Genomic DNA, 13,301 nt, shown 5'->3' with positions numbered 1-13,301 from the left:
TTTGCAAACAATTTCTTTAAAAAATCTACGCCTTTTGTGGTCCTTGCAAACAATTTCTTTAAAAAATCTACGCCTTTTGTGGTCCTTGCAAAAAATTTCTTTAAAAAATCTACGCCTTTTGTGGTCCTTGCAAAAAATTTCTTTAAAAAATCTACGCCTTTTGTGGTCCTTGCAAAAATTTTCTTTATCAAATCCTCGACTTTATAGTCCTTGCAAAAAAAATTCTGTATAAAATTTCGACTTTTATAGTCCTTGAAAAAATATTCTTTATAAAATCTTCGACTCTTATAGTCTTTCAAAAAATATTCTTTAATAAATCCACGCCTCTTATAGTCTTTCAAAAAATATTCTTTTAAATCCACGCCTCTTATAGTCTTTCAAAAAATATTCTTTAATAAATCCACGCCTCTTATAGTCTTTCAAAAAATATTCTTTAATAAATCCACGCCTCTTATAGTCTTTCAAAAAATATTCTTTAATAAATCCACGCCTGCTATAGTCCTTGAAAAATATTTTTTAAAAAATCCACGCCTGCTATAGTCCATGAAAAATATACTGTAAAAAATCCAGGCCTTTTATTGTCCTTAAAAAATATGCTTTAAAAGTCCTCGCCTTGATCTAGTCGGCCCTTGAAAAAATATTGCTTTAAAAATTTACAATTATTTTCTCCCTGTGCACCATTGTGTCCAACCACAGAATCCAAGCAGCAACCTCAAAATGAAAACAATGCTGGTCCGAACATTATTCATGTGATGACGTAAATTCCATTGCAAATGTTGTTATGGACCATCATACTCCATGCTTAGGAATCCTTTCCTCATATTTTTCTAGGAATTTTATACTGTACTACTTTGTTTATCTTGCGACATTGCTTTATGGTGTTCTTCCTTCACCTCTTCCCTGCCTTGCATCACTTACATTAAAAAAAGAAGAAAATCCCAACAAAGTGTCAATCTGTATGGATGTTTGCACAACATCACATCATTCCTTAACACTCCCATGGGTGGAATTTAGCCAGACGAGCAAGAAAAAGTAACCGAAGGAAAATGCCAATATGGACATTAGTGCAGGAAAACCTGACAATTCAACAATTCATGGATTTGCAACATCTTGCCACTAGTCCTTCTTAGTTAGGCTGTCTGTATCAATTATTTGTTTTTACTTTTACGATACACTGGATATGAAACAAAAATAGCAACAGTAAGGTGGAATAGGGTTTGGTGTCTTTGGGTCAATCAGTTTTGTTATCTTCCATAAGGTAAACCACAATTATATCGACAAATATTCAATTCCAAATTCATGACAATGCATTTAAAAATTATTTATGGGAATTCATTGATTTTTTGAAAATGTCTCAAAGAAATTGATTATTGATTTTTATATGTAATTGAATTTAATTAAAAAGTAGTAAATTTTTAAAACAATATTTTTTAATGGCTCAATAGGCATTTTAATTCGTCAATTTTTTAAGGAATATTTTCTCAAGGACTATAAGAGGCTTGGATTGTTTAAGAGTATTTTAAGGACTATCGACAGGCATGTATTTTTAAAGGAATATTTTTTCAAGGACTGACAATAACAGGCCTGGACTTTTAATAATTTTTTTTAGGGAGTTCAAAGTGCTACTAAAATTCGATGGGCAAATGGAATTTTTTGTATGGAGATCACTAATCGTGTGTTGAGTTGAATGCGCCGGTTTTGGGAAATTCGTACTAAAAGAGTACAAAAATTCTTAAACGGTAGTAAGTTTCTTTGAATTAAGTTGGAAATTTATCTTGGTGATTAGAAGTAAAATAAAGAGCTTCTTATAGAGCCTCCATCTACCTTTGAACTTGATTTATAGTTTGGAAAAATAAGTCGATAGGTATATTTTGGCTCAAATCGGGCTCAAATTGAATATTTTGACATTTTATGGGTAAAATACCACAAGGAGTGGACCAATGGGTCTCATCTTCGTACATGGCGCAGGATTGGTAAAATTATTATAATCTGCAAATGGCTTGAGTCGTCGGGTTATTTTCCCACACTTGGAAAACCCCCATACTATGAAAAAGCAAAGAAGAAGAAAACGAAACCCCCTGATGTTGACGACTCCCGCAAATGTATAAAGAACGACGATCTGCGAATCTGCACTTGGAATGTGCCCACGTTGTACAGAAGAGGCGCAGTTTTCGCTTTGGCGGATGTACTCAAGAAGTACGAAGTCGATATTATTGCCTTACAGGAAATGTGATGGAAAAGGACAGGCGTATATGATATGAATTTGCCGATTTATGTTTAACAGGAGAATAAAAGACCTCGTCTCCAGATTCACTCCAGTAGATGAGCGAAGTGCTATAACCAGTATAAAAGTGAAGTTTTTCAACATCAGTCTTATTTACGACATATTTTACCAGCATATGACCGATGCTCTGGTCATGACATTAAAATTAATTAATGCACAAATCGGAAACGAAAATTTTTTTGGCCCCACAGTCGGAAAATTCAACCAACTAGATTGACATGGTAGTTTGTAGCACCAGATTCAAGCATTTCGATATACACAAGACCATCTGGATTTCTCCTGATCAAGCAACGAGAAATCAAATTGATCATGTTGTGATAGCCGTAAGGCATTTGACATTTGCGATCTAATGTAACACGGAAACTCGAAGAGATGCAGACACATCAGATAGAAGAAGCCTACTGCGCTCAACTTACCCAGTTCCTTACTCCTTATCCCGAAAATAATGTAGAAGCACAATGACAGAGAATTGGAGTCAGAACGAAGTCCGTAAATTTTACCAACGGGTGAAACACCAAACCGAAGTCTTTGGTGCAGACACAACCCCCTGTAGTAATGAAGAAGGAAACCTGGCGACAAATACTGACAACGTGTTGAGGATCTGGAAGGAGCATTTTGAAAAGCTTCTGGTATCAAATAGTGGCGATAAAGAATACCGCAATAAGATATGACGGTATAGAGTGTATACCACCAAACCAAGATGTGGTCAGAAAAGCAATCAATCGGCTGAAGAATAATAAAGCAGCAGCAGGAGCCGACGGGTTACTAGCCGAACTATTCAAGACAGATGACCAGATGCTGGTCAGGAGCATGTATTAGTACAATTTGGCTAGAGGAATTCATGCCCAATGATTGGAACCTCAACATCGTGTGTTCCGTGCACAAAAAAGGAGACAAGACGATATGTGCCAACTATAGAGGAATTAGTCTTATTCCCTTCGCAGTTTTATGTGTGAACGACTAAAGCCAATGTTCAATGACATTATTGGATCCCACCAATGCAGCTTCACCAGATCTTCACTCTGCGCCAAATTCTGGAAAAGACCCACGAAAAACACATCCACACATTCCAACTATGCGTCGACTATAAAGCCGCATTCGACAGTCCTATCGGTTCAGAGGTATATAAAGTCATATCTACGTTCGTCATTCAAAAAATTAAATTGCAAAATGAATACGGCTATGCAGGATAACTTTATAGCGGAGCCCCTCAATACCGAACGAGGATTCAGATAAGGTAATGATCTTTTTAAAATCCTGCTGGAAAAGGTTATACGAGACGCAAAGGTGAACAGAAATGGTACTCTACGGGCCGATCTGCGTCGACGTTGAATATCGGCTTCGAATGAACCACGGGCTTTACAATATATATAAGGGGAAGGCCACGAACTAGATGGAAAGAGCAAGTAGAAGACAACATATCGGATCATGGTCTTTTGAATTTGAAAAGATGCGCGCAAGACGAGAATTTCGGTTGTTTATAGTCCCCAATATCCTGAATTTTGGAAGGTACCACTATATGGAGGCTATCATAGAATGTCGATCAAAATTAAAGATTTTTATCAGGAAGGTGCGATAAGAACTCAACTGGGAGGTACCGTTATATGAGAACTTAAAATACCAAATTGCAGACAATTCGGTTGAAAACGTGTAAAAATCCCTAAAATACGAATATTTAGATATAGCATTATATAGGGGCTATACCATAACGTGGACTGATGTATACCATTTTCAACACCAAACACCCTAGGACTAATTGCAATGTATATTGAAAATTTGAAAGCTCCATCTTAAATATTGGAAGCCATATCGTCATTCCAATAGATAGAAACCGACTTTTGGTGGAGGGTATAACCATTTTGGCCGGGCGAATTTAATCATCTTTTTATTTATTTGGAACAACTTTTAATATTTTGGCAAGCAATCTTAATGAATGCAATTATACTTATTCTCAAATGCAAATATATCCCAGCTGTAATAGAAATCTGGTCAACAAGGTCGTATCAGTGATTTTTTTTGTTTTTTGGTCAGCTAAATTGTGTTATTCAATTGGAAATAATTGCGGGATTACTAACTTTTTTGCAAGGTTTTTTATACGCACACCGGTATGATTTTAATTTACATCAAACCTTTCATTGAAAATTTTTATTATTTTAGTACAAAATAATTCCGAGGATTGCAATATTTTGATTAGTCGGCATTTTTCTTGCTGCTGGTGTTGTTGTTTTTTATTAAATATTATGCAAATTTTGGCATTTCAAAATAAAAGCAAATTATTCAAATTATATTAAGTAAGAACTTAAATCACCTACCCTTGAGTACCCTTAATTAAATTTAAGCCGCACAAATTTGGTTAGATTTGCAGGTGGGTCTGTCTGTCTGTCTGTCAGTCAGTCAGTTTGTTTGTTTTACTTTTTTTAGTTTTATTTGTAAACCAGGTATACTCGTTGAAAATTTGCATTTTCAGGCTTGAAGAGATTTTGGTTATGGGCTTACTAAAGAACAATGATTTTAAAGAAAAAAATTACAAAAGATGAAGAAGGATAAAAAAAGTACGAACAAAGAGTGTTAAGATTAGCATAAATGTTTATAAATAATGAAATTACAATACACAATGTCATGTTTTTGTTGTTGTGTATCCATTATTATTTTTTTTTTTTGTTTATTTATTTTTCAATCCATTGAAGTCAAGTATTTTATGGATGTTGAATGAAAACAGAACAACAACAACAACAACATCAGCACAACATTGCCTTACTGTCAAATAAAATACAACAAGTTAAACAATTGCTTAAACGTGGCGAATATGAGAGGCAAATAACAACAGAGGGGAGGAGGCGGGGAGATGGATGATTGGTATTGTTTGTGATTTAAAATAAAAAGAATTCGGTCATAAAACCTAGGGATATAAAATGTAAATTTTGTATTTCTCCTCCCGGTATGAAATTTAAGAACAATGAAAAAGGGATACACCACAACTGGAAATAAAATCCTTACGTTAAGGGTAGCGAACGTTTAGTCAACGGGACTTTCAAATATTTTTACATTATTTTAAATATTCCAAAAAAATTCGGTTTGGTTTTCCAAAGAGAATACGAAATTGTTACTTTTTTATTATCGCAAATATTTCAAAATATAAATTATATCTAACCATGCTTCAATGGATTTAAATTCGGTATGGAGAAGGATCATGTTTGAACAATTCAATTCATTTATTATTTATTCACAAGAAGTAACCATTAAATGGTCATTAAAATTAATTGGACCGTTACAAAACTCAGCAATAATACCCTTGTGTTTGGCGGTGGTGTATTTTTAATTTTGATTAATTTCAAATTTTATCCAATTAAAATACTGATGTTTCTTTGTTTGTTCTTATTATTAGAATATGGCAATTAATTGATTATATTCTATAGATGGTGTTTTATTTGAATTCAAAAAATATTATTATTTCTGTATGAATATATTGATGATATTGGAATCGTAGAGGATATTGGCCCACAGTCACAAAGTATACACCATTTGAAAGGGACGAATGACCGTTTGTCTTATCAAAGGCCAGATGAAACAGATAAAGCATATGTCTTTCATTACGTTGGTATTTTTTATTTTATCGAAAGTTATTGTGAAATTGCATCTGCGAAATAAATTAAAACATATGTAAAACAAAAATATATATTGGCAATTTTTGAAGATACCAATAATTTTATAAAAAATATTGAGAATCAAATAATTATTACATCGGCGGATAAAGGCAATGAAACGGTCATAATGTACAAAGAACAATATAAGAATAAACTGAATGAATTACTTGACGACAAAACAACATATAAACTAATTAGAGAAGACCCTACAGGAAAATTACAAAGAATGAACAACAATATAATAAACGACTTGCATAAGAATAACATAATAACAAAATGGGAAAAATCAAAATTAACAAGTATAACTGCATCAGCTCCAGATCTATATGGATTACCAAAAATCCACAAGGAAAATGTTCCATTAAGACCAATAGCAGCATCCGTAAACGTACCATGCTATAATCTAGCCCAATATATTGGAAAAATACTTAGGACCTTAATATCTCCCACATATAATATAAAAAACAGCATGAACCTGAAGGACAAACTAAAAGACATCAAATTGGATAAGGACGACATCATGGTATCATTTGACGTAGTATCCCTCTTCACAAATATACCAACACATTTAGCCATAAAAAACATTTTAGACAAATGGAAACACCTGCAAGGAAATACATCGATCCCAAAACAAACATTTTTAAAAATACTAAACTTTGTTCTTAAAGATAATAATTACTTTAAATGTAATGACAAAATATACCACCAAACTTATGGTATGCCAATGGGCAATCCACTCTCACCTACGATAGCAGACATCGTATTAGACACACTACTGGACGACGTTATCGAAGAACTAAAAAAGAAAAACATAAAAATAAAACTTTTGACAAAATATGTGGATGATGTATTTGCCATTATTAACAAACACGACGAAACGAATATTCTTAGTCTTTTAAATGCATACCACAAGAAAATTCAATTCACCATCGAAAAAGAAGTTGACAACAAACTACCATATTTGGATATGCTAATTATCAGGAATGACAAAAAATTATTAACAGAATGGTACACCAAAGAAACATCATCAGGACGAATCATAAATTACCACTCGACGCAACCAAGGAATATGAAAGTAAATACTGCGAGAAGTCTTTTAAACAAAATAAAATACATCACAGACGAACAATACATAAAGAAAAACATCGAAAAATACGAAGGAATATTGAAGAAAAATAGTTACCCCCCCGGACTAATAGATGAGATAATACATGAATACAATAACCAAAAACAAAACAACATAAAAAACGATATTCAGAAAATTAATTTTATCAGTGTACCTTACATACCGAACTTGACTGAAACAAAAAACTTGCGAAACATCATAAACGACGTAACAACAACAATAGCGCACAGATCAAACAGTACACTCCAAATGATATTTAAAAGAACGAAACCAAAAGAAGAGAAACAAAAACAAAACAATGTTGTATACGAAATAACATGCAAAGGCAGCGAAGATGAAAAATGCGGTAAAGTTTATGTGGGTACAACAAAACGTATGCTAAGCGTGAGAGTAAGTGAACATCAAAACGACATAAATAAAGGAACAGAAAAAACAGCACTCTCACAGCATATAAAAGAGACTGGCCACACAGCTGACTTTAAGAACGTCAAAATATTAGACAAAGCTAAAAATGAAAACAAACGATACACATTAGAAAGTCTGCGAATACAACAAAGAATTGCCAGATCAATAAACACAAAGGAAGACAAAGACAATACCAAGCTTCAGTATTCTATTGCAATTAGTTAACACCAGTTCTGTGATATACCTAATTTTTAACTGTGATTTATTTATTTATTATTTATTTTATTATTTATTTTTATTATATAAATGTTGGTGGAGTCCCGTTTTTTAATCTAAGTAAATAATAGAAAAATGACAAATAATTAAAGTAAGTTAAAAATAAGTGCAATATTTAAAATGTAATAAAAGAAATTACATCTTCATTTTTATTTTGCCAATAGATTAATAAAATCAGCTCTTGAAAATGTTGGAAAAAAGCCACCGAAACGTCGAGCGAAATATGGAATAAAAATCGTTTTATTTTCATAAAAAATTATCTGACCAGAAAAGCCCAACAAGAAACATAAAGATTTAATTAATTGATTTAAAAACCAGTAAGGGAAGTAGTAAAAATCGGACGATATATATATATATATATCTCAATCTGAACCGATTTTAATAAAACTTGTTACATGTTAGGATATCCCAACTTTAGCACGTTGTGCAAAATTTCACGCCAAGCGGCTTAAATTTGACTCTTTGGTGCACAATTATTTAAAAATCGGACGAAACTATATATAGGAGCTATATCTAAAGCTGTACCGATTTTCCCAATTTCAAATTTCATCCAATTCGGATCATAAATGCGACCTTTGTAAACAAAGGACAGATGGACGGACTGAACTCTAACTTTATGCTAGATCTATATTCCGAACCTAGGTAATATTTATTGGACGACATAATTTCCAAAGCCTTTATGCTGGAATCTTGTTATTTTGCACATACAAGTTACCCCGTGTATCATTTCTAATGTTCGGCTTATAGTAGTGGCCTCAGAACTAGAACTAGAAAATCATGGAAAACTAAATTTTTATGTCCACATCATCGCCTAATTATCACCGAAAATTATTGGCGTTGTCCCCAACTAAACCCGGAACTTCTTGTTAAATTTCATAGCGATTAGCGCGATATTTACGTCCGTTTGTGTGGTAATGGTAATACTACACAATATCAGGATATCAGGATTGGACCCCTGAAATATTTACGTATAACTCCCCTACATAAAAATATATAATTGGTATCAATTTAAATGTCAATCACTCCTCTTGGACATACTGTCAACATCTTTGGTTTAAGTCCCCCGGTCTAAGTTCCGCCATCAAGTGAACATTTTGACTTTTTTCACACAAAAAGTCCATTTTACCCGATTAATCTTGACCGATTAGCATAAAAACAGTCAGTTATTGTACCCTTACCATATAATTGTGTAGGTTATAACAAGTAAAAACTTCGTTTATTTCGGATCATTTACCCTTTAATCTGAGGAGTTTAAAAAATTCCTAAAATCGTTCGGAAAATTAGATGAAGGCTTCGTTAATAAGCGGACAACATGAGACATTTACTGCTAAACACATTTTACACACTTCGTATCACTTAGCTAATAATATAATTTTTCTTAAGCATTAATATTTGCTTGGTCTTACTTTTTTGGGTTTCCAGTTATTCGAAAGGATATTGTGGGTGTCTTTCGCCTACGACCTCTACTACGTATTGCGATCAAAGGCTTGTCGTTTTTCACATCTATAGGGTATAGATCAGTAGCACTTTAGGCGAATAGGTTGGCTTTCTCCTTACCTATAATGCCAATCGGACCTATAATTCCAATGGTTGTTAGTCCAATGTTTAAACATAACCAGTTTAAATACTCCATTATAGCTCCAACCTCATCGTATTGTGAACTGAAGGATCGTATTGTGAACTGACAGCCGAGAGCCATATGTGAAAAAACAGTTACCACAAGGCATGAGTATCTGTCCGGTTGAGGTTTCGATTGCAGCCTGTAAAACTATTAATAATAAAGCTAGGCTTTATTTTTTGAGCTTCATTGCTTTTCACCAAACTACTGCCTTTGAATAAATTTTCATTTTTAGCCTCTCCGATCCGTCTGTGGTCTTTCTACTTCATGTGCAGTTATATAACTTTATTTGATTTATTTTTAAAAATACCTCCGTCATGTCCGTATTTACATGAAGTCTCTTTGGTAATGTTTAACGCTGTTTCAGCCTTCCTGTATAGTAACATTGGATTCTTCTGCCTTAGAAGTATTATAACATCGTCTGCATAAAAATACTATTTCTTATCCCTTCTTTGTTAAGTTAGGCTCATCCAAAAAATTTTAATATTTTCGGTATTCCAAGTATTTGAGATTTTATGGCTGCAGTTTTGTATTTTTAGTGCAATGGAAAATTTGTTCCATCCACGTTTGATTTCTGGATAGATTTCCTTTATAGGAATCCCGGCCGTTTTTCCTTACATTTTCCGCTGCAGTACAGTATACTTCCAGTGGGTTTGGAAATTTCAATTCATATAAGGGTCACCTACATTTATAAATGTTCTCCAACGGTGTAGGGTATAATAAATTTGACTCTATTTTTTCTATCATAAGGTGTCAAAAATGGTGCATAACAAAAGTACTAAAGAACAAAATGATAAAGCGTCGAATTAAAAATTTTTAAAGATATATATTTAAAATTTGATGGAGAAGAATTAATTCACTGGCAATTATTCATCAAAGATGATATATGGTATATTCCAATTTATTTCGAAAAAGGTGCGAAATTTGACAAATAGAACTTTTGCTTATATCCAAATTAGAGTTATTTTTTAGAAATAAATATCGTGTTTACAAAAATCTTTTCTGTTGTAATTAATTGTGAAATTCGATGAATAATAATTTTGTCTTTGACGAAATACTCCTAATATGCACATTTATAGACGATTTTGACACATTTTTGCTAGGTGTTTTATTGACACTTACTGAAGTCAACAATGAATTTGTGGCCAATTTTATACTGTACACCAAAACGATTGAATTTAAATATATAATTTGATTTGAGACTCTTAGTGAAATTTTACGTAAAATATTTCATGCACGAACAATTGGGTTTCATGTTACTTTCGTACAATTTGTTGACAAAAGTGCTGGAAATTTTCTATGGAAAAATGCAAAAATTTTCGAATTTTTGTCCGAAAATTGAATTATATATATATATATATATCGATTTCTTTTGTTCAGTGACTTATACTAAAATTTGATGGAAAATATTTTTGTTCTTTATACCATAATTCTAAAACGACATCTAGCGGGAAAAATTGGTACAAACTCGAAATAAGATGGGTTTAAAACTTAAAATGAATTTTCAAAATTCTGAGACTTCTAGTAAAACTATATGGCTAACATTTTTTAGAATATTCTGACCTGATATAACCCCGTTTTAAATATGTTTCTGGAAAAGGGGGCCGAAATGACGCCTTCGGAGAGGCGACTGAGTGTTCGGGGATTCCTAATAAGAAAATTTAAAAAGGTCTGGCCCCTATTTTTAGATTATCTCCCTATGTGAACTTTCAAAACGCTGATACACGTGCCTTCTAATTATAGCCCATCTATCATATTTTTTATACCCTACACAACTATGTTGTCAGGGTATTATAGCTTTGTGCAGCCCCAAATGTTTGTAACGCCGCGAAATATTGGTCCTAGACCCACCTTTAAGTATACCGATCGTCATATCTCGACTAGCTGAGTCGATCTATCCGTCCGTCCGTCCGTCCGTCTGTCCATTATAATTTGTAAACACGATACAGGCCACAGTTATGGACCAATCTTCACGAAATTTTGCATGTAGGATGGGTTCTGGCCAATGAAGATCCCTATTGTTTTAGGAAAAGATCGGTTAATATTTATGGGATGAAATGGACCAAATACTAAATTTTTGTCGGTTTTTCTGGTCGCTCCAGAGGCCGCAATAATGACCCGAACATCGTGAAATTTTGCATGGAGAAGGGGGTCGGGCCAAAGAATAAGCATGCCTGTTTTGATAAAGATCGGTCAATATTTAGCGGGTCAAATGGACCCTGACTTTTGTGTGAAAAATTACAAAATTTGTATTCTATAGCGTATATATTTACCCCTGAAGGACATAGACCCGAAAAATTGATATTATATCCAAGAGGAGTGGTTGACCTTTAAATTAAGACCAATTATATTGTCGCATGTGCTCTGATGTGGGAGTTACACCTAAATATTTACAGGTATCTCCGTATTTGTATGTTATTTAGTAACCCATTATCACTCTAGAGAGCCGAACATAGCGCTGATCGCTTTGAAATGTTCCATGAGGTTCCAGTTATGGTCAAGGACAACGCCTTTAATTTTCGGTGATGATCAGATAATAATTTTGGAATGAAGTGGACCGAAAACTTAATTTTTTTGTGTTATTTTCGAGTCGATCTACAACAACACAACCCACGGTGAAGGGAATCTGGACAATAACTGTACTGAATACTCGTAATATTCGGAAAATATGTCAGTGTGTGGAAGAGGTGCTGTTTACCTATAATCGGGCAAGAGTGTGCAAATATCACGAAATATTGCCCAGGCTCGGAATACACATCCGTAGAAAATTTGAGTTCAGTGGTAGTTGTGTAGGGTATCGTATGGTCGGCCCCGTCCGACTATACTGCTCCGCTCACTGGTTTTTATTTATTTTAATTAATTTATTTCCAGTCAATATGGTTACTATATTCATTGTCTCAAATAAAAACTTCAATTGGATTACAATAGCAATTGAATTGTCAGTTAATATATATACTTATTTGTAATTATCCATATATGAACTATTTGAAATACATATGTTTTTTAATTATAGTATATTTTTTATCCCAACTACTTTACTAATTAAATATTCTCTATGGTTTACATATTTACAATATAACATATTTATATATTAACTTGCAATTACAAATGAACATTTTTTTTAATTTGTATTTTTTTTCTTTCTTTTTTCGATACATTTAAATATAATATGTCAACTGAATGACTTGCTGGCTGTCTCTCATCCTCCTCCACCCCTCGGCTTGGCCATGTCACAGGATATACCATTGCATGTTGCCATGATAACGCACATTTTAATAGCCTGGGACCGTATGCGTTGGCTGGGCAATCCACTCAAGGGACGTTTCCCGGCGTTCGTCTGTTGCTGTGCCACATGGCTGACGGGAATGGTGATTGCACTGCCATATCCCATTTATACAATTTACGTTGAAATCGGGGTAAGTAGAACGTGAACGTAATGTGAACAACAACGACAACAACAACTAAAAAACAAAAGCCGCCTAGAGCGATCAATATTAAATTTGAATTTAAAATTGTTGTTTGCAATGCATTTTAATGGGGATTTAAAAAAAATGCAATAAAATGTTTAAAGAAAATTTGTAAAATTATGATAAAATGCCAAACCGTTGACATGTGAAATTATATATTCCAAGAAGTTTAATTAATGGTAGTATCCTTTTGCCAAGGATTAGGACTTTCAGTTTCTGTTAATGAAAATTTGCAAAGTGCAAAGTTTCAACTTTCAAATATCCCGCTGTTTCCAGCAATTCCTTACAGCAACAAAACTTTTACATTTCCTTTTATTACAACTGCGAACAAAATGTAATCATCACTCAGAATCCTTCGGTTTTTTTTCTGGCATGTCCTCATTAGGTTAAGTAAGATTTAGCAGGAAGAAATCTGGTGCTAATGTAGTTAGCTATGTTCGTTTGTAAGTGTGCGTGTGGGTGTGTGAATTATATTAAAAAG

At 33.4% G+C, this 13,301-nt stretch overlaps 1 protein-coding gene across 1 annotated transcript in view; it reads left to right on the top strand.

The window, feature by feature from the left end:
- LOC133337398 (neuropeptide Y receptor type 4-like) overlaps positions 1-13,301 on the top strand; it is a gene marked incomplete at its 3' end in the record, with an annotated part of 48,573 nt that overhangs the window by 3,581 nt on the left and 31,691 nt on the right. Inside the window, exon 2 of the mRNA XM_061545660.1 lies at positions 12,590-12,769. Coding sequence (XP_061401644.1) covers positions 12,590-12,769 — 180 coding nt within the window. The remainder of the gene's footprint in view (positions 1-12,589; positions 12,770-13,301) is intronic.

Source organism: Musca vetustissima, unplaced genomic scaffold (genome assembly GCF_032173495.1).
Source record: "Musca vetustissima isolate MV318-11 ecotype Yass unplaced genomic scaffold, APGP_CSIRO_Mvet_v1 utg28553, whole genome shotgun sequence".
NCBI lineage: Eukaryota > Metazoa > Arthropoda > Insecta > Diptera > Muscidae > Musca > Musca vetustissima.
Note: the sequence above shows the minus strand (reverse complement) of the source record. Positions and strands in the feature narration are given on the sequence as shown.